This window comes from Simochromis diagramma, unplaced genomic scaffold (genome assembly GCF_900408965.1).
Source record: "Simochromis diagramma unplaced genomic scaffold, fSimDia1.1 OVJJ01000583.1, whole genome shotgun sequence".
Lineage (NCBI taxonomy): Eukaryota > Metazoa > Chordata > Actinopteri > Cichliformes > Cichlidae > Simochromis > Simochromis diagramma.
In genome coordinates this window covers 798588-823655 of record NW_024387285.1, presented here as the reverse complement: position 1 = coordinate 823655, position 25068 = coordinate 798588, and the positions used below count along the sequence as shown (strand labels likewise).

Here is a 25068-nt window from a genome sequence, read left to right as displayed (position 1 = left end):
GCCAAGTTAACAATAAAAACCCTGAAAAACCTACATTTGACACCTGAGCCTCAACTCTTGCGGCCCGGTACAAACGACTCAGACTGGTACGGCTCCGTGGCCCGGGGTTGGGGACCCCTGGTTTACATTACAGGTCGGGGAGCTTTGTTTCCTGCAGCTGATTCTCTGCAGTCACCGTAACTTTATGCATTTATTATCAAGAGATGAGTGGTTGCAAGCTGAATAATCAGACTATAATAAAAAAGGTGATCACAGATATCATGTGTAAAATCACCCTCAGCATACCTTTAATTAACGTATTAGTAAAACCGTAGATTAGATGAAGACAGTCAGTAAAGCTTTCATGAACAGACCAGTTACTGCATCTCACGTCGCCCACATTCAAGCCACTAAAACGTTATTATCTGGGAACCTGGGTAATATCTTTGTGTTTCCCAGCCACTGTGCGTGGGACATAGGTGTGCTGTGGAAGGTTATCTGGTTGCACCTGATTAGTACTCTAAGCGATCGGCGTGAGTAACGGGCAGAACAACTACATTCTCTTCCACTAGAGGGCAGCACAACTACCTGCTGGGTTACTGCCAGTAAAACAGAAGAAGACAAAGGAGAAATTACATAATAGTCATGCAGCACATAATAGCAATAGACACATATTTGAAAAGGAAAAGTAGTCAATCCGACTTGGGTCCTGGAGGAATTCCGATTCCCCAGCATGAGCAGCGGTCAGAAGAAAGCAAAACAGGTATACTGGGGACAAACCCAGCCAATTTAGAAAAATGATCAATATGCTTTTTGTGACGTTTTTGTTTGGTGGTGTGCCGTGTGATTTTTCTAATGAGAATATGTGCCGTGGCTCCAAAAGGTTGGGAAACACTGGAATAAGAAAGAAACATTGTGGAAATGCGTCTGTAGCTGAAGATCATTTCTCTGGGACGGAGCCTGTATGATAAAATCTGTAGTGAATTATTATGTGGAATCAACACTGTAATTAGTGTGAAGACACTAAGTCAAAACACACTTTCCAATTCCACGAGCTTGCTGTGCCCTTGCGGAGAGTTTACTGTGACATATTTTCTGTGACCCAGCATTCGGCATTATCCGATATCAGCGGAGACAATGTCCTACCTAAACACAAACCTCAAAAAAGGGATCAGGAACCCTGTGTTCCATCACTTTAATATCCCCAACATCAGCCCCTGCCAAGCAGACAGCACTCCTCTGCCAAAGAAAACACATGGGATTCAGCTGAAGGGCTCCAGTTTTTCAAAAACAGTCTCTTTCAGTCTAAACTTCTTAAGGAGGTCGGTACGAACGTGCTTTCATTTGAAAAAACCCTGCAATGTTAAAAAAAGGCCTGGATTCAGCCGGGACACTGCCACCTTTCACCCTCCATGTTGTCCAAAGGTGTGTTTGCTTTGAAAAATGTGAGCAAACCTTCGTCATCATTACCTGACATTTTCATCCCCACTCTTTAAAGGAATTCGCAGAAGTTTATTTTTCACAAATTTCAGCAGAAGCCTGCTGATAATCTGAAAAACAACTAGAGAGTATTTCTGAAAATGATAAACAGGAAACTGCAAAAACATCTCAGATGTCTACTTAATAAACGTCAAACATGGCAATGAGCCTCTACTATCCTCAATATATCTGTGTGTGTTTGAAGTTTCCCCCAGCTTCACTGGAAACAGTATTTGGAAAAAATCTTGGAGAAGAGTGAAGTAACCAAAAGTATTATCATTTTGGCAAAAATATCAGGTAGCCTCTGCTCTGAGAAACAACGCAGGAATTCATTTGGTTGTGTCGTTTTGTGCCGCTCCACCAAACAGAGCAAACATTTACAGACGGCTTTGAGGAGGCGGTGGGATTCCACACTCGACTTAAAATAAAACCTCGCGCCGGTGAATGGCTCGCAATGTCCGTCTGAAACGACAACAGAAAATGTGGGCTCGTCTTAGGTTTATATAGGTCACGATTAAAAAGGTTTAAACGTATAAATATCAATGCAAGCACCTCGGCACTGCACGCCGAGCCCACGACTGCAGAGGAGAAAACTTTTTGCATATCTTGGTGCGCCTCTCCCCTGCACCTCAAACCATATACCCAAACAGCTCTGGGGTCAAGCCTCTGCAACAAGCCTTGGCTAAGTCAACAGGGAACATTAAGAACTGTCGGTGAATAAAACTCTTGTGCCCAGCTACAGTTCACCGCAAAGAGGAACTGGCTCACTTACTTTTTCTTTTTTTCCCCTAATCAAATAGGATATTTTCTTCTTCTTTTTTGCCTTTTTGCCCCCGCCCCTCCTACACAGTAGCTCCAGATATGTCAGGAGCTGTGCATGTCCAGAATGCTCTTTTAAGTCTCTGAGGCCAAGAGTGTAGGCCACTGAGCACACGTAGCTCTCAGCAAAACATCAGCATGCTTTATTTGCTCATTTTGTCACTCTCGATGAATCTCAACATTGTAAACGCCGCCGAAGCTGCAGGAATTTGAGGAGGATGATCGCAGAACGTTTGAGTTACAATGAGCCTTTGCTCTGACAGCATAGTTTCACCCATCAGACCTGCAGTGTATTTACACTCGCAAGTCTCACACACACACCTCAGACACAGCAGCGCCTCACCATTCAGAGCCGATTATGCAACGTGACGCACGTTAAAGGTGGCCGAGCTTTGCACAGCTGCTGGAAATTTAAAGGTTAATAATAAAAGTCACATTTCCAGTTGGTGCTGTTCAGGTTAGGCTACCACACTGCCTGCATCTATCAGCTGATTCGTCAAGACCCTCTGTCTGCTCAGGTATTCTCACAAAAAACAAAAAGCTTCATATAGAAAGAGAGGAGGAGGGATTTGTTCCAGCTGGCCCGTCCTCTATCTAACAAACGACTGGGACTAAAGAGGAATTTCATGGATGCTTTAAAGCAGTTCCACAAGTTACACTTTATTTGTCATGCTGGTACTCTGTGGTCCACACATGCATCTCTCACTGCAGTTGTCTTTTCCTCTCACATCATACTTATCTTCACTACTCAAAAGCAAGGAAATCTGCATGCACTCATAAGCCAGATGTAGATTCAATCAAACAGATTTCTATTTAAACTCTTACAATCTGTCCGTCATGCAGCCACAGAGTGAGCCTGTAGTCAATGACTCTCCATCTGAGTCTATTACTTTAAGATGTGTCTGACAGTGACTGCAGAGTTTAGCCTCATTAGTCAGCTGAAGAATGCAATGTTTAAATAAAGGCACGCTGTATACTTATGCTTGTGCATGCCAGTGAAGACAATTACGTACGACTCCCACACAGCCTCTGCCTCTTAATATAACACAAGAGAAAAACTTGCAGGAAAGATGACGTGCCATGAGAAAGTTTCATAACCCCGCCCACAAAAAGCAGCAAACCAGACCACATATTCATTTTGCCAATCTCCAGCTGAAGGTCATCTCCTGGTGGACCTCTGCACTGGTCCCAATACTGAGACACGTTTAAACAGAACTCTGTTGTGTCAATATGGCAACTCTGACAAAGCTAAATATTAGGGAACTAAATATGATGATGACGGCATCACAGCACTGACGGCGTGTCGCTGGGGGATACCTCACATTTTTATACCCAAATCTGAGCGAGTACACTAGACTTCTATGAGAAGTCAGAAATGAATCAAGAATAACATTCACCCACATCTTTGTCCCGTCTTCCTCCCCTAGCTCTCTACTGGTCGCAGCAGATGGCCCCGCCCCTCCCTGAGCCTGGTTCTGCTGGAGGTTTCTTCCTGTTAAAAGGGAGTTTTTCCTTCCCGCTGTCACTAAGTGTTTGCTCACAGGGAGTCGTCTGCTTGTTGGAGTTTGCTCTCTATATTTGCCAGTTCTTTACCTTACAGTATAAGAAGCCTCGAGGCAGCAGTTGGCTATAATTTGATGCTATATAAATAAAACTGAATTCAACCAAACTGAACTGAATTGACTTCATGTTATACTAAACATGGTCACTGGAAGCATGTTTCCCGAGGTTACAGATCAGACATCTTGCTTTAATCAAAGGAGGCGCCCCCTGCTGGTCATCAGAAAGAATGTGAAGCATTTCCAGATGAGGTTTCCTTTTCAAACCCAGAAGCGACGACAGCACTGGGCTAACCTTATAAACAAACCCTCTTCATAATTATAAAGCAGCTGTAGCCGATTCATCTCATGGTCCGTTAGAAGTTCATGTAACATAAGAATGAAATTCTACAGTATGAATAAAAGTAATGTGCTAACACGAGTAAGACTTCCTGTCTGAATCACATCAGTGAGACAACGCCCATGAACTCAAACTACTTCACAGCATCATCAAATGATGCCTTTTATTATTGTTTTCAGTTGCATATTATGTGTTAAGGGTTTTGAGCCAAATACAAACTCATATTGAAGTTTTATAATATTTAGCAATTAGCTTCTTAGCAGTTAACAAATGCCGATTTCTGTATCTGTTGCCATGGCAGGCCAACCAATAACCATCTGGGCAGTGCGCTCAGAACTACAAACCTGGTGGCTCTAAACAGGAAATCACATTTCACTGTAATCCATTTCATAGCTGAAATATTTTAGCCTGGACCAAAGTGGCAGACTACCACATGGTTGACAGAAAGACACAGAAAGAGGTCGTAATGCATTATTAATGGCAACAACATAACATAAGCTGTGTCAAATCAGTCTCAATCCTCTCTCTGCTGGATGAAACACAGAGCCAGAGTAAAGGTCCAAAAATACATCAGACATGAGAAGCTTCCCCTCTTTCCCTTTCAGGGTAGCAAATCAAATATCTTCAGTATGTGAACCATCAGCTGTGTTCATGCGAGCGTACATAAACTGAGAGACACGCAGTGGGAGGAGGGGTGATGGGAATGACACACCCCGCCTGACATCTAAAGGTCAGCTGAATTCCTTCGTCATTTACTCCGATTCTTTTTTAAAAGAGGCACGTGGTGCAAGTTTCAATCAGGTGACCAAGAAAAAGGAAGTTTCCATCCTTCCAACCATTTACGATGGACGTACTGTAGCTGTTAAACTGCATCCCCTTTACTAAAGCTTCCAACAGACCAGGTGTGTTGAGGATCAAACGCCGTCATTATTCTCCCATAAACAGACCCAAATGTGCTCATGGAGCCCAGATTTCCCAAAACGGTGAAAAGCTCTTTAGTTTTTCTATCCACAAGCTTCAGATGACGGTATGAATTTAGAAGGTTTAATAAACTTCCACATATTTAACTTAAAATCTCAAAAGTGCCTCAAAGAGAGTTTCTGAGGCAAGTCGTATAAAAAGTTTCACCAACAGTGTGCAGACTTACTGAGTTCAAGACTTTTTATTCAACCAAGCAAAAAGCTCCAGGATTCATCGTTTCCATGCAAATATCAGAGATAATCATTTCAAGGCCGTCGCTGCTTTTCAGATGAACCCAGAGAACTTAGCCTGCGCACTGAGCAGAACTTTTATAAATTGCATTAGTCTGGATGTGGGTGATCTATGCTGATGGATTGAAGTCTCATATTATATATAATCCATATTTTAATAGTAACAGTGGGAAAACTGTAACGTCAAACAAAAAAGGGGGTTGCTTACAGCCATACCACCCTGATCTCCCTGAGCTCAGAGGCTCAGCAGAGTCAGGCCTGGCAGGCCTTTGGGAGGCTGCCGGGGAACAGCAGGTCCTGTTGGCTGGCAGCTCTGGAGGCTGAGCAGATCATCTAATCTCCTGAACCCTGAGCTATTCCCGATGCATTCATCAGAGTGTGAATGAGACATTGTGTAGAAAAGTGCTACACGGGTTCAGTCCATTCATGAATCAACCAAACCCTCATTGCTTCGGCTTGTTTGAACCTTACAGTGAGTCTCTCCTCATTTCATGAATGTATTATAATAGCAGCATATTTAGCAGATAAAGAGCGGGGTCCATCTGTCAGGAGGAGGCACACAGAGAAAAAACAGCGTGATCATTTATCCAAGTGGCTTCGGATTTGGAAAGCAACCCAGAGCGCAGCACACAGCAGAGCACACATCTGCATCCTTATAATTATTATATCCTCCTTAACTCAAACAAGTCCAGCTGTGCGATCAGTGCTTCAAATAAAAATCTCTCACAGACCACCCAAGGACTGTTAGGTGGATAAGGCTTAATTGGAGCTGGAGCCTGTTTAATTCAGCACTTAGTTCATTGCCAGCATCAGATTTTGAAAATCGTCGCTCGCAAAACGCAGATAAATTTGGTCTCCTCCTCCTCGTGCATGACTCACAGCTATGCTGTTTCTCTGGAGTTAAGAGTGCCACAAGTATCACAAGAGGAGATGATTTCATGTTATTCGTGCTGTAAATTTAACGGAGAATGTGCCGCACGCCAACTTTGTGTCACTTTCTAATGACTTCATTTGTAACTACAGGCCTCGGCTTACACGCAGCAGCTCAGCGAGTCAGATTAGAGACACAGATTTTAAATACCCAAATATGGAAACGAGTTACAAATGATGCAGGTTCTGTAAGAGAACTCGCACCACGAATCTCTGGAGCAAACGTGCGAAACAACCAGGCCAACACTGGACTGCAGATTGTACCGGATCACTTCTCCTCAGTATGAGTGAAGGAAGAAGAAAACAGAAGTCAGCAGTGACATGTTTCATGTTTTATGAAGGACCAGCTCTCCCAAGCTTTTCTGACATGCAACACAAGGGCCATCCCCCACGCAGGCCAGCAAAGATCGCCCTCGGTTCGCCCGCTGCTGCTGAAGCAGAGGAAGTATCTGCCTCATAAGTATTTAGCTGCCAGGCTGCCTGCCAGCATGCTAGCTGCAGTAAACACTTCCAGACAGCAGCCTGGCTATAATTAAGAAACAGTAAAACGCACACCTAGAGAGGGCCAGGGCTACCACTTGAGATCAAAGACGGCCGGCCCTCAACGACAGGCTTTTAGATCAGGAAGCACTGGTTTGGAGAGCGTTTGATGTCGGGTTCTGTAGTCCTGCGTGTTTTGGATTTAGGCTGCAAACATGAGGAGGAACAAGAATCAGTGCTGCGAGGAACCAGGAGCTGGATAATCGAATGCAAACTTACCAAATAAACTCGATTCTGTTTCTCTCAATTTAACGTCCCACATTCTTACTTTTATTGTGGCGATTTTACAGTTTCCCGTTTATTTTGCTCTCTGGCGTGATGTAACACTGGGAATGAGAAGTTACAGTAAATGAGGTCATTGTGTAATAATGATGCCTGTAGAAACAAAAAGAGCAAGTATGTCTCAATAAGAGCCGTCTGAAATGCTTCAGTTGGAACATGCAACACTTCTGTTGTTTTACTGATTGGCCTGAAAACATGTCCAAGTCTCTCCCGCCTTCATCTCTATAGTATCGTGTAACACGGCACTTCTTCTGTTGTTGTAACCGAGCTGATGGCTGCAGCTCAGAGTGAGTCAAATCTTTCTGTTTTTCCAACAGTTTAGATCCTGGTAAAAGAAAATCAAGTAAGAGAAGAAAAATCAACAGATTTGTAACCCAGATGTGGCAACGGGGCATGTTATCTTGAAATGCTGGAAAGCTGGAATATAAGGGGCTAACAGGATGCTGAAGATAAAGTTCCTACCCTCATCCGTGCCTACAGACGGAGGATAGAGATTGAAGGGATAAGATTATGGACAGAAGTGGTGAAAATGAGCTTTCTGGGCTCAGCTTTAGAGATGGGACGAAGAGCTGAGTCATTCAGGAGGAGCTCAGAGCTGAGCTGCTGCTCAACCACACTGAGAATGGCTGGCTGAGGTGGTTTGAACATCTCTGAGCATGGGATGGCTGAGGTGAGTTGGACACAGCATTCTGGACCAGGACACACTGGAGTGATTATGTTGCATCACCATAGACTGTTCTGGTGATCTCTGATCAGCAGATACTGGACGGACTAAAATGTATTGTCCATTAAAGGAAACAATGAAGATTCGACCCAGTATTGTGTGTTATTTATGATGTTCATCTTTTTAATAACCTTTGATACTCTGACAGTAAAGCATGTGATCATAGAGCAGCAGCCGTCTAACTGACAAACCTTGATGGCTTTTGGCATCATGTGAGTGGCATCACACTACCCCCCCCCTCTCCAGGCCCGACTCTCCTGCAAGGCTGGACTATAAATGTCTCGGGGGGAGAGACTCAGAGACACAGACTCTGCTGTGATGAACTGCTTCCTCCAGCTCCAATCAAAGGAAACGGCCAAATCCTGCAGCTCAGAGGATGAACTTAAAGGTCAGACTGGCATTATCTTTGTCTTTAGACGTGCCTGTCGCTGCAGTCGGTTTATTTTTAGAGATCATGTTTAGAACTTCACAGAGAGTTCAGGAGCTTTTAAAGCATGCATAATTAATTTGGTGAAAATGATAACTACCAGAAAGAGGAAACAAAACCTGACTGCATATGTACTATTTTCTAATCGCAAAACTAAACATAGGGACTGGTCGTTTGCAATCACCATATTTAGAACCACAAAACAAAGCTTGGCCTTATTTTTGACCTCGATAATATCTTAAAATATTTAAAGTCACATATTTGTTGACAATTTACCATCGAGCATCTGACAGCCTGTCCACTTTTCCACCTGCCTCCTGCTCTCATCACTGTTCCTCCGTTTGCATTAACAGTTAAACACACTGTTAATCACACAGGCAATGTGAAATTATTTACATAAAAAAACCAAAGAATGAGGGCAAAGCAGAAGCTACCAGGGTGTGTTAACAATGTTGCCTTGGCTACCTGTCCACCTTCATGATTCTCGTCGTGTCACTCGCTTTCTGCCAACTACATCCTTCATATATATATATCTCTCTCCTTCTCTCCCTTCCCCGCTCCTTGGTGTTGTCAGCCAAAAGGCAAATATAGCAGCCCCGTCCCTATCAAATCCAAACATTGTTCTGGTTTAAATTTGGGTTTCTTCTGGTAACGCAGTCAAGCCAGTAATGAACAATCTCACTCAGTGTTTGCCATCAGAGGATTCAGGCACTGAAAGAAACGTACCCTTTTCACCTGAACCTTTCACTTCGGCGTGTATTAATGGACTCAGTCACTAGTTTCAAGTGTTACATAATAAATGAATGTCAGTCAAGCAGTAAACCCCCGCTTCATCAACCAGTTCACTGCAAATGGGAATATTATTTAGCAAATGTAGAAACCAGTTTGGCTGCCTGACCAGCAGCGTCTGCAGTTTTCAATCAGATCTAACATGAACAAAAAACAAGATGACATCAGTCCTCAGCTCAAGGCTTCAGAATAACAGTTTACAGACAAACAGATGTCACAGATGGGAGCAGCCATCTTTTATATACAGTCTAAGTGAATGATCAGTGTTAAAGCCACATTCAGCTCTAAAGAAACCGTCTGAATTAAGCTCCTTTAAAATGCAGATGTTTGTCACATCTCTAACGGACAAATTGTAACTTTATTTAATACTACGCCGACTCATCCTACTACTAAAAAAACAATAATAATAATAAACTTTGTGGGCAGCACGGCGGTTAGCACTGTTGCCTCACAGCAAGACGGTCCTGAGTTCAACTCCACCATCAGGCCGAGTTCTCTCCGGGTACTCCGGCTTCCTCCCACACTCCAAAGACATGCAGTTAGTGGGGACAGGTTAATTAGAAACTCTTGGTATGAATGGGTGAGTGAACGGTTGTCTGTCTGTGACACACTGGTGAACCCAGCCTCTCACCCTATGATTAACTTGTATCTTTGGCTTTAAGCTATACGGGCTGACGTTACAGAAGCTTAAAGAGGACCAAAGCTCCACAAACAGCTTTATGTTCTTTAGGCACAGATAAAGAGGGAAAAGGGCTTCAGCTGCAGTTTGTTATGTGGGGAGAATTCAGATTTCAGGTTGGCTTTAACATGGAAATGATTCTGCATCACAGTGACTCACTTCCTGCTGCTGCACTGTGACACAGTGTGAACTCATTACTTCATTATGCTCCACGATACAAAGACCGTAGTGACAGGAACATTTAGTTTGATGTCCAACAACAGAATCATTACTCTGAGCGACATTTATTATTTTACTGAATGCCTGGTGATAACCCTGCATGTTTTTTACTGAACCATGTCACATTTTTCAAAGGCAAACCTACAATCTGAGGGGGCAGAAATGAAACTGCATCTCTATATACTTCCACCAAGGTCCGTAATTTGGCAGTAATACATGTAAATAGGTTGGAGTTGGCTGCATGAATGTTAAAAACCATTTAAAATATTCCAGTTTTGAGGCTCACCAGAGGGCTTCATTTCTCCTTCAAAAAAGAACAATAAGGTCTTTGCTCCTAATTACTGTGATCGTGTTCGAGTGTGATGTGTTTTTAGTAGCTTTCGGGCAGACGCAGCCTTTGGATATAAACAGCACAGTTAGTAATCGTCACAGCTGGCACCTGCTAACAAGTGTCCGCGCTCCTTAGCCTAGCCTTGCTTGCTTGTGTCTTCATCCCACACACCTCCACTGTCATCCAGAAATAGCACACAGTGACTCGTCTCTGTGACGCTGTAATTACTCATGCTGGTTGCTCAGGCTAGCTGCTATACAGGCATAATGTTGCTATGTTCACCATCTTGCTGTGGCAAATATTTTGGCCAAATATTGAGCCAAGATAAGTCGAGGGATCAACACATTTATCACCATCTGTCATGCAGACAGTGTGAAAATGTTTGAGTTTAACGTTTCATGAGATGTTTAAAATGAAACTAAAGAGTTTGTCCCATCATATGTCAGAGATGGGTTGAGCCAGCTAGTGGAGGATTATGAAGCATGAGGATGTGAGAATATGTGATATAAAGCACAGCAAATCTAGTTTAACTCTCAGTGCATCGGATTTGTATTTGCATTTTGACCTTGTTACTTTCTGTTAGGAGCTTTGCTTTAACTTTGTCATGAATATATTTCCAACAGAGAGTCAGTCCTACAGCACTACAAATGTTCACCATTAGCAGTAGAAATTCATTTTTATTTCAGTCTCCCCGGCTGAACAGCTCAAAAACTAAAAAGACACTACGAGCGCCGTCCATCACTCCCCCATCAGGAAGGTGATTTTTGGAGGACATTCTTTGTGTTGCTTTTCAAATCTCTGCAGTATTTCAACTACAGCTGAAGGAATCTGGGTTTGGCCTATTCTTTCCTTAAATGCAGAGATGCTCCGCTGGCCAACTCTAAGAGATTTTGGCTCTGGTCGTTGCCCAATGACTGTCCAAGTGTTTTATGAGGGGTGATAGGGAGGATGGGACTGCAGACTTTTAGAAAGGACAAAAGGAGCTCGTGCTTTATGTTGGGAAGAGGTTAGGAGGAAAATCCCTTCACGAATGCAATAGGAGACTACTCACCCGTAACAAACCTCTGTACAAAAAGTACAAAAAGCTATTACGTCCGCAAAAACAATGTGCTGTAAAAATGCCGAGCAGTGATGTAAAGGAATGCTACACACATCCAAAATCCTTTGGTGTCTGGTAAGGTCATGGCACTTTTGAAATGAAAAGGACTTTCATGGGGTGGGAAAGGAAGGAGTTTTACGGCCGAGGAAACTTACCAACCCATCGCAGTTGTTAATGGCAACCGAGGCCCCGGGGACGTCCGTGATGTCACCGGTAAAGGTGCAGTCGGTCTTGAGCAGCTCACGGCGCAGTATCCTCTCCGTGCCATTGGTGGATTCAGTCTGGTTGGCGCCCACGCTAGAATCGTTGCCAGCACTGCCGTTTCTGAATCCCGGGACCTCGTCGTGCCACTCCACCATCGCGCCAGGCGCCACCAGCCTGCTGTTCGGCCGCAGACGAAGGTGAAACTCCTTTCCGAAGGCAGTGATGTTGAAGAAAAGCCTCTGCTCAGTTTCACCGTTTTCAAGCACCTCCCTCTTAACACGCTGCTTGTGAGTGGCGGAGAGCAGGTGTGACAGGTAGTGTCCGTGGGAGTCGGTGCTGAAGGGGGTGACCAGGCCGTATTCTTTCAGCCGGCTCTTCAACTGGTCTGCAAAAAACCACAAGAACCCTGCAAAGTTAGTTTTTCCAAACAGCAATAAAACAATATCAAATTAGTCTTTTCCTCTAAACACATCAGTCAGCCAAGGCCTGATTATGCTGCCTGCTCTAATCATCCTTTTATCACTTTTAGCCAACTAACGTTCCTCTGAGACAGGACGAGCTTTGACATTCATGGCAAACCTTTAAGGACACTTGGACTTGATTTCCTGTCAGCTAACATTTGGACCTTCATTTTTCTGTCTCTGCCAACTCAAAAACAAAATATTGGACTAACTGATTCACCACGTTTACCTTCTTAGTCCAACGAGAGAGAACTAGGACACCACAGCTGAGAGCCAGACCGACTGAGCTAAAACTCTCTGAGACACATTATTAGGCCAACAGAAATGCTAATAGGACACTTGCATATTTATGTTGCATAGTTTCAAAGGCATCTAAGACCCGGGTGGGAGTAAGCGTCAGTGTTGGGGTTATATTTTCTTTCACTTGGACGAGGATCCCTGACCCTGCTTTATGTCACGGGCAGAGCGACAAAATACTCTGAGAACAACAACAATGGGACAAACTTACAGCACCGGTGTCGTGTCTACAGTGGAACTATGAGCACACCTGATTCTGTGTTTAATCCTCACTATTCCCACATTTCATATCTCTGGGAAACACAGCTGACCTCACTGATTGTGAAACCTCCAGGATTGGCAGACGTTTTGAAACACCGCCGTCTGCGTGGATCATATCCCTCCACGTTCTTTGGTTTCGATGTGTCACACCAATTTCAAATGATCATTTTCCAGACGAAAACAAAGACATTCACCGTGGATAATGAACTACAGGCGCTGCTGAGCTCACGTCTAAACTCTGCTACTGTACTACTGCCTAAGTATTGGCTGTATCACAGCAGCAGGACTCTGTGTGGCTTCCCACGAGGCATATTCTGCTGTCCTGCTGCCACGTGGATCAACACCAGAATATGTTATGTGTGATCTTGCATATGACACTGCACTGAAATATAGATGAGCCAGGTTTAAAGACGACCTTGAGCAGCGTAGGTGTCGGTTACTACTGGGCTTGCTGTGAATTTCACGACGACTGGTGTTGCTTCGTACTCATTATGATTCTGATTCTGTCAGAAAACACTTATTTTCTCACCGTTGTTGCTCTTCTGCCGAGCTGTGCCAGCCTTCAACACAAAAAAAATGTAACACCAGCACAAGCCAGTTTCATCTGTGCCATTGTTTTAACATATTGCTTTGTTTCACCCACTTCCTTGTTCATTGGCACATTTGTGGTCAACCCAAATGTACCAGAAAATCTGTGGGCTTTCTCAAACACTTTCAGATTTAGGAAAATTCCATCCGAGCTTGGTTTGCTTTTCCAAGAATCTTTGGTTGGAAAAAAATCTAACAAGAATATTGAAAGCGTGTAATTATCTTGCTGCTTTTGACCAGGAAACATCAAACAGGTGTCAATGGGGAAGCTAAAATTACATATCTGAGGACGTGACTTCACACAATCACGGTGAGCATGCACGTGGATGCATGTGATGGCAAGAAAAGACCTATTTTAGAAGCATTCAAAGCAAAGACTGCAGGTTTCATGACGCCAAAGCATGACAATGGTACCGACGGAGCACATGAAAGCATGGAGTCCAAGAGATGAGGCGAAAAAAGCGTGAAAACTGTGGGTTTGAACTTAAAACAAACATCTAAATCCTTTTTTCCCCTCCCCGTTACATCATCCTAACATTACTATATCTGCAAAGCAAGGAAGGCGCACAGTTAGCTGCCCGATACTGAAATATTTGGAAAAAATTACATCAGTTGTACCGAGTACTACATATTTTTCCACAGAGTGCATTTAAGCAATGAAAAGACACAGAGCATCAAAAAGAAGCCAGAAATGTGTTCAGCTTGTTAGTGTGTGTTTAAAGAGCAGGCTTTCACTGCTTAATCCTCACGAGGAAGACGTCTAATATAAAGAGTCATTTGTCCCGCTTACAGGACTATGTTTTTAAAGCCATGCAGATTTTGATTTTAAGCACTGATTGGATATAAATCAACGTCTCTATCGATTAAACTTGTCGTGATATTTTCAGGTAACCACGCCCGTTTTGATGTTTGATGTAGTGCGTCGTTCCTGCTCAGGGTTCAGATCGTTCGCCTAAGACTACAAATCGCCCGCTGATATCACTGTTAATGTGTGCTACTACAAAGTCACACCTCACAGCTGCCGGATCGCGGGAAACGTCTTAAACTGGAAATGCACAAAAAGGCTTTTAGCGCAAATATGACTGCGGTTAGCGTGCTCCACAAAATGTAAACGCAAACAGAAAAAAAGAACAACTTGACTGCGGCTTGATGATGTGTCAAAAACAACCAGGTCCATGTGTAGCACAAAGTCCGATTTCAACTGCAGCTATTTTTAATTGAGACATTAAATGGCAAATGTCTCTGTCTGTGAGTGTTTGATGGTGTATAATACTGTATATCTATACACAAGCTGACTGGTTTTCTTTAACAGTTAAAATAAAATTGAAATTAAAAGCAAAATAAAACAAAATAAAACACATTCCTCAAGTAAAAACACAAAAACTGATCCAAACCTGCAGGAGAACAGAGGCTTTTTGGAGGACTGTACTGGATCCAGACATTTACCAGCTAAAATAATCTGCTGGGCAGGTATTCGGTTTTTAATTAAACACTCTTTTTGTTTCCTTTAATGTGGAAAAAAAAGCATCGCTCTCACAGCAGCGATCAGACTTCGGGTCACCTTTCGCTAACTTAGCATCCTCATTAGGTTGACAGAGTTTATTTATGCCTGCTTGCACAGGCAGAGGCTGCATGACAGAAAAAAATAAAAACATCCTGTTGCATGTATTGTTCTCACTAAGTGATCATTTTACACATAATTACAGTGGTTGTCTGTGTGACGTGTTTTGTTGGAGTATCCCAGTATTCCCATTATTATCTGACAGAGCTCCATTTGCAGTGGAGAGTGTGAAAACCGAGATGTTCTGCTTAAAGGGAACATTTACTTTAAGTTTGTCGGACCAGGGTACAGATTCACTCTGGAACGATGAGGTAAGTGAACAGAGCTGCACATGTTAGACCCAAACAACCTGTACTAAATGAAAACAAAGTAAGACAAACATACTTCACAAGAAGTACGATTAGAATCACAGACTTTATACATAAAAGAGAGAAGTTTAAAGAAAAGAAGTTTAAAGAAAAGAAACAGAAACATATACAGGTGTTTTACAAGGTCGTCTAACAGGAAGGCTGTAGCTTTACTTACAAAAAGCACGAGTCCCAACAATACAAGTAAAAGATGAAATGCACTGAATGAATACAACCACACAGCACTCACAATATATCTCTCAAGTAGGGCTGCAACGATACACAAAATTCACGGTTTGATATTTTTTTCGATACAAAAAATGTTCATGCCTTTTTAATTTGTCATTTATTAAAATTATAAATATATATTTTAACTCAAAAGTACCGTTTTTAAATTTAATGTTGCTGAAACAACAAAGTAATAAAAAATAAATCTGATGGAGAAATCACTCATCTTTGGAAAAGAGAGTTTATTACAGAGAAATGGCTCTTTCCAAAATAAAAGCTATACTATAGCTTCTTCTGGGCTATATTCTCAGCAGCATATTAAACATATCAGGTCCCCATAAGGAGAATCAGGTGCTAACGGCTGTCTAAATGACTCGGGTAAAGTTTGTAGCATGCTGCTTGTTGTTTTTGTCTGCTTCCACTTGTCTTTGCACTAGGATGATGTCGGAGTAAATGTGCAGTCATATTCGTTGTGTTCCCACTAGTGCTGTCAGCGTTAATCTCGTTGACGCCATAACGCGGCAAATCTCGGGTAACTAGCTACCGTGGATCGCCCCGTGGGTGGGGCTGGACGGTGTCAACACCTTAACGAGCTAACTGCGCTAACGCACTAGTTCCCACAAATTGAGCATTGCGTGGCACATCCGACATACTGTTTTACTTTTGTCCATGACGCGCTTACCTTCAGGGTCATATGTCACATGAAGACCAAAATAGTTCCAAACGTCAGATCTGAATGAGGGTGGGGGAGGTTCAATTTGCCATGTTGCAATGAGCTTAGCTTCTGTCTTGCTAGCTTGTGCTGCGCTCAGTGGATCTGCGCTCGACAGTGCAGCCTAGGCGGAGTAGTCGAACGCAGATCCACTGAGCGCTCAACACAGACAGCATCGTCAGAAGGAAAGTTGATAAAATAAATTACAAATTTTGTATTGTTCGATACATATGCGTACAGAACCGAAAGCACTGTATCGAACGGTTCAATATCGATACGAGTATTGTTGCACCCCTATTCTCAAGGGTTACCCACCAAAGACCTTCAAACACAAATCCCTCAGTGTCACAAAAGAGTCAGTTAAAATCCATTTTCTGATTTCTTTTCTGTCCTGTGTCCATTTAACTTATATTCTCTCTGTCAGAGTGAAAAGTTCTGGCGACGATAGTACAGAAGCACAATGAATGCAAAAGAGAATCTATGAGGGGCCAGACCAGCTGCAACAGCAATGAAATACTGGAATACACTCCTGATCAAAAATATTATACCTCAGTGGCACTTTGACACATCAGCCAAAGCAATCGCTCTTCAAATTCAGCAGTTAATCCTAATTAAGCTCCATAATTCTGGTTTTCTGGATATAGTTATGTTGACTTTATCTTTGATTTCTCTCTTTTTTCCTGTCTCTTCTAGTCTTGTTTGCTATTTGGAGTTGAATGTGGAATTTTGAACCACAAGAAAATGTGCGTAACAAAAGCAAAAAGCGACGTTTGTAGCTTGGCGGTTAAGGGCCTGTGTGCAGACACTGAGCGATCTTTCAAGCTGACTTCCCAGTTAATCAGAGAAGATGGTCCCTCTGCTCTCAGTTATTCCATTTGCATTGCTGCTGAATGTTGTTTCTAAATGTTGCCTTTTCACAGGTTTGCTCTTGATGTGTGAGAACATCAAATCCTGGCATTTAACTGAAAGGTTCGCTGACACTGCTCATCTTATCCAACCACCACAAATATACATGTCACAAACTTCTGCTGCAGTTGTCCATATAGAGCAAAACATGTACAAAGAAATACAAAGCACATGGGCAGCAGTTTCGTAAAGTTGAGCTGAGACATGCATTTGATCGACTGACTCTTCCAACAGAGGCTGATGAATCAAAACACAGAAATAAAACCTTAGTGGGAACCATCAGGAAAAAACTGCCTTCAAATTCTCTACACAGAATGATACAGTGGTGCTTCAAGGTAACGACGAGTGACCAATCAAAAGAGAAAAATCGTGAAAAATGCCCGCTCCAGCTACATGTCTACCAAAGACTGGACATTTTAAAGGAAAAGTTTAAATGGCTCTCTAACACAACATCACAGAGTTTGTTTCATAAAGGTGACATTCCTCCATCTGTCAGTGTCGACACTTTACTACCCTAAAACACTTCGTACTATTTTTCCTTTAATTTGTCAGCGATATATGAGGTATTGTACACCTCAGAGACTTGGCTCTGCTCATTGGCTGATGTATTACCTCAGTTTGTGAAACTGAACACAGAAAATTCAATCAATTGCCACTTCACAGATAAAGGCACCGTGCTAGAAATAAGCAGCTTTTGTCCTAAACTCAGAAACACCAAAGAAAGATCCGGGTGCTTCAACAGCACCTTGAATATCACAGTTTACGTGAACTGGAAATGAACCAGTCTGTTCAAAGAGCAGTCCGACCATATTTGAAAGCAAAGCAAGGAAACAAGGTTACCACAACAAGGATGGATGGAGTCAAGTGTTTCTGAACACATTTTTAGATCATCCATCTTTAACCCTTTACCTCCTGAAAGCCTGCTAGGAGTAATGCTCGAGGCACTGGGAGGTTTCTCTACACAGAATGAAACAGTGGTGCTTCAAGATAACGACGAGTGACCAATCAAAAGAGAGAAATCGTGAATAAATGAGATAATAAAAAAGTAAAACTGTACCGAGGCCTCACTCAATGGTATGAATGAGTGTGACTCGTGTGCCGTGGCCTGTCCCAGCTACATTTCTACCAAAGACTGTGGAAAAAGTTAAAACGCTCTCTAGCACCATCACTGTAACACCACATCACAGGGTGTTTCACAGAGGTGCCATTCCTCCCCCCAGCAGTGTCGCCACCTTACTAAAATACTTTGGACTGATTTTTCAGTTGCCACCAGCTGATAGGCTCTGTGGTTAAAAACACACCTTAGCATCAGCTGAGCCCTGACACATCCAGCTGCCAGACAAGAGCAAAGAAATAAGGAAATAACAAATAAAAACCAAAACATTATTCACCTTAGAGTCATCAAATACACATTTGTGCAAATTTTCTTGATCCTTTTACTTTCTTTAGAGTCACCAAACCATCTAAACAGCATGAAATTGCTATAATTTGCTGTTGAGGCTGATGGAGCCTGTTCACAGGGAAATGCAGTGAGATGAGACAGACACACAATCAGCAACCCTGAATTTGTCAAACAGGCTCTTTTTCCATCCTTTTTGCTGACTGAAATGCTACCAGTAAATACATGAAGAATGTGACAACATGTTATCAGAGCACTGATGAACTATCATCGAAGAAGAAGGAGGAGGTAACAAGACTTTACCAAAGCACAGCTCTGATTTAGCTTTATGGCTTTGACCGCCGCAGCTTTAAAGTAGTGGAGCTGGACCAGGAGACAGCAGGTGACAGAAAGCTGAGGCTAAACTCACAGTGAGCTGCATAAAACTACAGTCAAGTGGGACAATTCTCTTCCATTGTTTATGTTTTCAAGCTTAAATCAAACTTTGTTCTTACTGTGGAGAAAAGTGGACTTTCTCATGAAGAAGATTCATTAAACGTTGATCAAGACATCGGCAAGAAATTTGGTGGAAGCAACAATTTATCTCATAATGCAAATTTCCAACTCTGTACTTTTACTCTTAAATTTTGCTAGAACAGCTTTGCAGCTTATTCGCGTTGCCCCGCCCCTCGGTCACCTGCTGGCTGCAATGAGACATTTTAGCCCCTCAGATGAGACGAACATAATCACAACAAACGTTGGACCAATGAGGTGAGGTGGGAATGTGAAACCATTTAGCACTCACACACAGGTGACATCATAGAGGTATTCCAAGGAAAGTAATGGATTACTAAATTACTCGTTACTTTCTGCTTTTTTGGTGTGTTTTTTCTTTCTATCCAAATAACTGAAGAAACTTTGTCACAAGAGTAACAACATAATTGTGCCGGTCATGTAATTACTGAATTTGTAATGCGATTACATTACAGTTACAGTTATATAATTATGCTTTACACCCCGACACGTGCCTTGGTGATACTGGTTGCCAACAGCAAGGAGAGTTTGTTTTCAATCGTGGTTTAGCTCAGTTTAGGGATGAAATATTCCTTTTCACAAATCTAACCCTGCCTTTTGAGAAATTACACTCACAAGTGGATTTAAATGTGACGTCGAGGGATCCTGACCACGCAGCCATATGTGGCAAGTTACAGCTGCCACCGCTGGATGTATTTAAAAGAGGCCAAAGGCAGCGTTTGATGCCCTGGGAATGAGGATGATCGTCAGGAGTTAACCATAAAACCAATCAGGGTCTGACCTTCACTAGGAAAGAATTTTATTTGCTTCATTATATTTCAGCAGAAATGACCTTTTGCTTGATGTCCTCCCCATGTTTACCTTCTGCTTCCCATCCCTTACAATTCAACCTGAGCTCACTCAGTTTTACAAATAGTAACAGAACCAATAGTTACTTTTTCATCTGTTATATGAGACCAGAGAAAATGAAATCTAAGCCAAAGAAATCTGCTTGTAAAAGTTACAGAAGTGGCAAATTAAGAAAGGCCTCGCCAAATGAGCAAGGAAACTGCTTTACAAGGCCGATAATGACCACATGGAGCAAACAGTGGCTCACTACAAGCAACGGGGAACCACAAATGCTCAGCCCGCAGTCAGCTGTCATCTTGCTGTGTGAGGGCCCCGGAGGCGTTCAGAAGATAAGGGCCGGTGTAAAAGGATCCTACGTGGACACTGCTGCAGCTCACTTGTTCCTTAACCTCAGAATGAATAACAGATGTTCAGGATCTCGAGGAGGAATTTTCTTTCCTGTATAACAAAGCCCTTGAAGCAGCTTGCTCATGCAATATAAGTGTGTATGTGTGATAGAGGACTCTGTGTGTAGGGTGCTAGGGGAGGGCGAGGGGGTATATTACAGAGCTCCTCACACACAAACTCCCCTCCCACTTTGATCTCAGTGAACCAAGTTGTCCTCATGAGTTTCTTCTCTGCCTGGGGAGAAACTCCTCTGCCTTTTTTCTACACACATCTAATTATTAACAAAACGAACACAAATAAAGCCAGACTTACCCTCTCTATCTACTCCACCAGCCTGTAAAAGAGAGAAAAGAGCTCGTTAAATGCGGCACACGCCAGAAGGAAATGATAGATCAGAGTCTGAGATGTCCAGCGGTAACAACACAACAGCTCTGGAGTTTTCTGTGAGCCGCGCTGCTTGTAAAAAGTCCGAAAATACCTGTTTTACATCCAAAGGGCAAAACTCAGACGTCTGCAGTGTCAACGTGTGTTTCACAGAAGTGTTCAAGTTTACAGAGCCGAAAGTTTAGAGCCTTGTAGTTGTGTCGTTCCACTTTTTCTCCGCTTTACAGCTGAATTCGTTTAATATTGACGGGATTCAGTCAAACTGCGCGCATTTATTTATTTATATGCGTAAAAGGAGGCAAAAGCGAAGCGGTGCAGACACTTACCTTGGCAGCTGAAGTCAGTCCTACAAGTAGTAAAGCTAGTGACAGGACAGCCATCACGAGTCTTAAATGACAAAAAACAAAAAACGTTATCCCAACGTGAAATTAAAATAAGGGGGAAAAAAGAGACAAAAATCTTTACGCAAACGTGACCCGGCTCATTCAAAACTTATCAAACTGGATGTGCGGCCAGTGCCTCGGTCTTAGGTAAAAATCAGAAAAAATAAGAAGCAACATAAAGTAGTTAAAGTTTCATTAAAGCAGGAGTGAAGCGAGTTGCGACACTTTTGTCATTCAGTCAGTGTTTTTCTGATGACTGAGTTTCGTGAAAGTTTTGGTGAAGTTAGTAGGACACCCCTCTCTGCCGTGACCGGACAGAGCAGCAGTGTGTAGCTCTTGCAACCTGGCACCAGGCTCCGCTGGCTAATAAACGCAAGACCAGCCCTGTGTGACGTCACTATGTGAGTCCGAACACATGGAGGGACAGGAGGAGGAGGAGGAGGATGAAGAACCCAACCCCCATACCCCTCCCTCATCTCACCACACACAAGTGAGCGACTCAACAAACAACAAGAAACCTATGAACTCTAACGATGCCAGCAAAAATCCCGCGAAGAAGAATTACAGGCCAGCGCAGGATCAGGTATTTATTTAAAATCAATTTCTTGTTCTTTAGTGGCGCGTACCGTGGGTCACCGAGAACCCACGGAGGACCAGAGGAAACACGTGGAAGAAAGTAGTTGTATAAATAGATTCTCCTGATTGTTCTAACACGGATGGTATTAGATGAAAAGTGGCTCCAAAGTGGGGAAAAATACTCTTCACTTAGATAAACTGCTGCTTAAGTGATAACTTCAATTAAAACTACACATTGTGCAGGATACTGTTCATATTATTGGATTATAATTAATGACTTTCATGTGTAGAAAACGTCTAATACTGAATTATATATTCTGGATTTAGATTTTTTAAAACTGTTGCAGTCCTGGGTTTAAATCCACTGACATGCATGCTTGGTTAATGGGTGAATCTAAGTGGGCTGATTCACCCACTCACAGTGTGAGTGTGGATGTCAGTGGCTGTCCGTCCCTCTGTGTTAGTCCTGGCAGGTGTGTCCTGCCCTGCCTGTGACAGCTGGGATAGGCTCCAGGCCAACCGTGACTCTGGACTGGATTAGCAGAGAAAACTGCAAAGCAAAAAAGCAACTAGAGCTTTAGAATAAATATTATGTTGTACAAAGTACAGCATATTCAACATTTCATGGAGTAGCAAGTGGGATTTTTAAATAATGAACTATATGGACAGAGGTGTCGGGCCAAACCTTTTAATATTTGAGTGTTTTCAGTCCATTTTTCCACAGGAGGATGACACAAAGCGTGCCCTCCTACACATCAGCTGCAAGTGATATCAGTGGAAGTGTTTAAGAACCACAGCAACTCAGACATGAAGTGGCAGATCGTGTAAAGTTACAGAGCAGGGTTGCTGAGAGACGTAGCGCATGACAGTCACTCTGCTGATTCGATAGCTGCAGAATTCCAAACCTCCATCCATTTTCTCCTGGCTGTGAGAGGAGAGAGGCATCCTGGACACGTCTGCATCAGAGTCAACACAAGGGGACAAACAACCATTCGCATCTATGTTCAATTTAAAGTCACATATTAACCTGACACCGTGCACGTTTTAGGAGGAAGCTGGATTATCCAGAGAGATACTGGGAGAACATACACACTCCACACAGAAAGGCTCCAGACTGGATTTGAACCAACGACCTTCTTGCTGGTGCTAAACACAGTACCTCCTCTGGCATAAACCTCAGCACACAAACTCTGCATCAGCAGCTTCATGGCATGGGTTTGCATGGAGAAGCAGTTTCTGTAGGTTTACTATGCAAGTGGCCAGTACTTTTGTCTGTATAGTATAAATACAAGTACTGTATAATAAAACTAAATTTCTTATGTGCAAAGATATTGAGCAGTATGAGATTAACATTGGTGAGTGGGGCTCCACAGAACAGGGATGCAGAGTAACACAACTCAATGGACAGCCAAGTAGAGACTGGACCTTGGACAAATACAGCCAGAGGGATCACACCTGCTGGTTAGTGAAGTCTGGATATGGAGCCTTGAAATGATCTTAGTGTTCTGAAAATAATGGTTTTCCATTCTAAAAAGCAGAATAATCAAAATGGACACAAAATGAAATTAAGTTTTATTTTATGTGACCCAGAATGAGTGACTGAGCCCATAAACTCATCAGGGCTCAGGGCCATTTTTCCTGTGCACTTCCATAGGACTGGAAATCTTTTTGCATCCACAGTTATTGCCTCCTAGTGGTTATTAACAGAGTCCACAGGTTTAAGGACTTTAGCTGGCTTCACTTTTTAGTTTTCTTTGAAGCTACAGCTGCATTTATAGTGTCTGTAACCTGATTTGGTGGTGGTCAGAGGGCCCGGTGGCGCCAGTGTCCGGCAGCCTCGCCTCTGTCAGTGCACCCCAGGGCAGCTGTGGCTACAATGTAGCTTCATCACCAGTGTGTGAATGTGTGTGTGAATGGGTGAATGACTGAATGTAGTGTAAAGCGCTATACAAATACAGGCCATTTACTATTTTTGTTTCTGAGGAAATTCGAGATCCACATAAGAGGACATTCGTTTTAAATTTCGATAGAACAGTAGCAGTAAAACGTCCTTGTAAGTGGATATCAGGCACTTGTAGAGCAAAATTGAGTATTTTGGTCTAGACATCCCAAAATGTGATGTCCACATATGTGGACGCCAGGTCCTAGGAGGTGAAGACATTCCTGCAGTTTAACTAATTGGTGTGTGTTATCTGGCTTCATGGATAGATAAAGGTGGGTGTCATCTGCATAGCAGTGAAAGTGTATCTTATGCCTCCTAATGATACTGCCTAGGGGAAGCATGCAATTCTCCTTTGTGTGTGAAGAAGACTCCACATTTTTATGAAAAAATGGAGTCTATTAGAATTTCTAAAAACTAAAAAAGTTTCACAAAGTCACATGAGTATGTAAATGGTTCTAGTGCAGTGGTTCTTAACCTGGGTTCGATCGAGCCCTAGGGGTTCGGTGAGTCGGATTTTAGGGGTTCAGCAGAGCCTCTGCCGTCACATGCATGGCTCATTTTGTGCACCAGTAAAAAACATATCTATGTCTTGAATTTGAAAAAAATCACATTTTATTTTTCACTAAAGAGGGGTTCAGTGAATGCACATATGAAACTGGTGGGGTTCAGTATCTCCAACAAGGTTAAGAACCACTGTTCTAGTGTGAAATGTCCAAGATGCTTTATTTTCCACACCATCACTGACAAGTGCTGTAACTGCCTACTGTCACCAGGGGGCAGTCTCACAAACAACTGGCCAGCTTGTGCTGTTCTTTCAGAGAAGACTGAAGTTTGAACATACAAAGAGCTGAAGCAAAACAGAGCATTAGAGTGAAAAGTGTCCACTGGAGGCGGTCTGTGACTTTTCATGCTCTTTGTTTGATATTTGATGTGTTTTTTGCAGTCTTTCTTCTACATCACAGGTGTGGAACTCCAGGCCTCGAGGGCCGGTGTCCTGCAGGTTTTGGATGTGTCCTTGATCCAACACAGCTGATTTAAATGGGTAAAATTACCTCCTCAACATGTCCTGAAGTTCTCCAGAAGCCTGGAATGAACTAATCATGTGATTCAGGTGTGTTGACCCAGGGTGAGATCTAAAACCTGCAGGACACCGGCCCCCGAGGTCTGGAGTTTGACACCCCTGTCCTACATTGTGAACTCCATTGTTAGTCCCTTACCCTTTCCTGTTCTGGGTAATTGTTTAACCTATCAACATTCAGCATCTGCGTGGACCTACATGTGATTGGAGAACTCATCTGCATAGGTTAAAGCTTCATTCTGTGTAGTTGCAAACTGCAATAAGTACACACACATATAGTGTCATAATCCCCCCATTTGACCTGAGATGAGCTGTGAGCAAATTTCACCAAAGAAGGATTATAATCTTTCTTCTTTGTATGATTCACAACTCAAGTGAGTTTTGTTGGCAGTAAATAAGAAGTCAACATTAATTAATATAACAGATCATGTCTAACTGTAACCAGTCTTGTAACTCCTGAGACGAGGCCCCCACACCCAGGTACAGGGTCAAACTGATTGTACCACCAGAAAGAACAATACTCCCCTATTTTCCTAACATTAAACACATGGTTGGACAAAAGACCAAGACACAGAAGAGGTAACC

At 42.8% G+C, this 25068-nt stretch overlaps 1 protein-coding gene across 2 annotated transcripts in view; it reads right to left on the bottom strand.

Annotated features, from left to right (window-relative positions):
• Positions 1-21221, bottom strand: part of adamts3 (ADAM metallopeptidase with thrombospondin type 1 motif, 3) — a 130019-nt gene extending 108798 nt beyond the window's left edge. The window contains exons 1-3 of one of the 2 annotated variants that reach the window (XM_040003439.1): positions 20831-21221; positions 20433-20454; positions 11563-11996 (exon numbers count right to left, since the gene is read on the bottom strand). In XM_040003439.1, the coding sequence (XP_039859373.1) occupies positions 11563-11996; positions 20433-20454; positions 20831-20884 (510 nt within the window). In that variant the 5' untranslated portion in view covers positions 20885-21221. The remainder of the gene's footprint in view (positions 1-11562; positions 11997-20432; positions 20455-20830) is intronic. The other variant, XM_040003441.1, reaches the window with a different exon arrangement.
• Positions 21222-25068: the final 3847 nt, after the last annotated feature.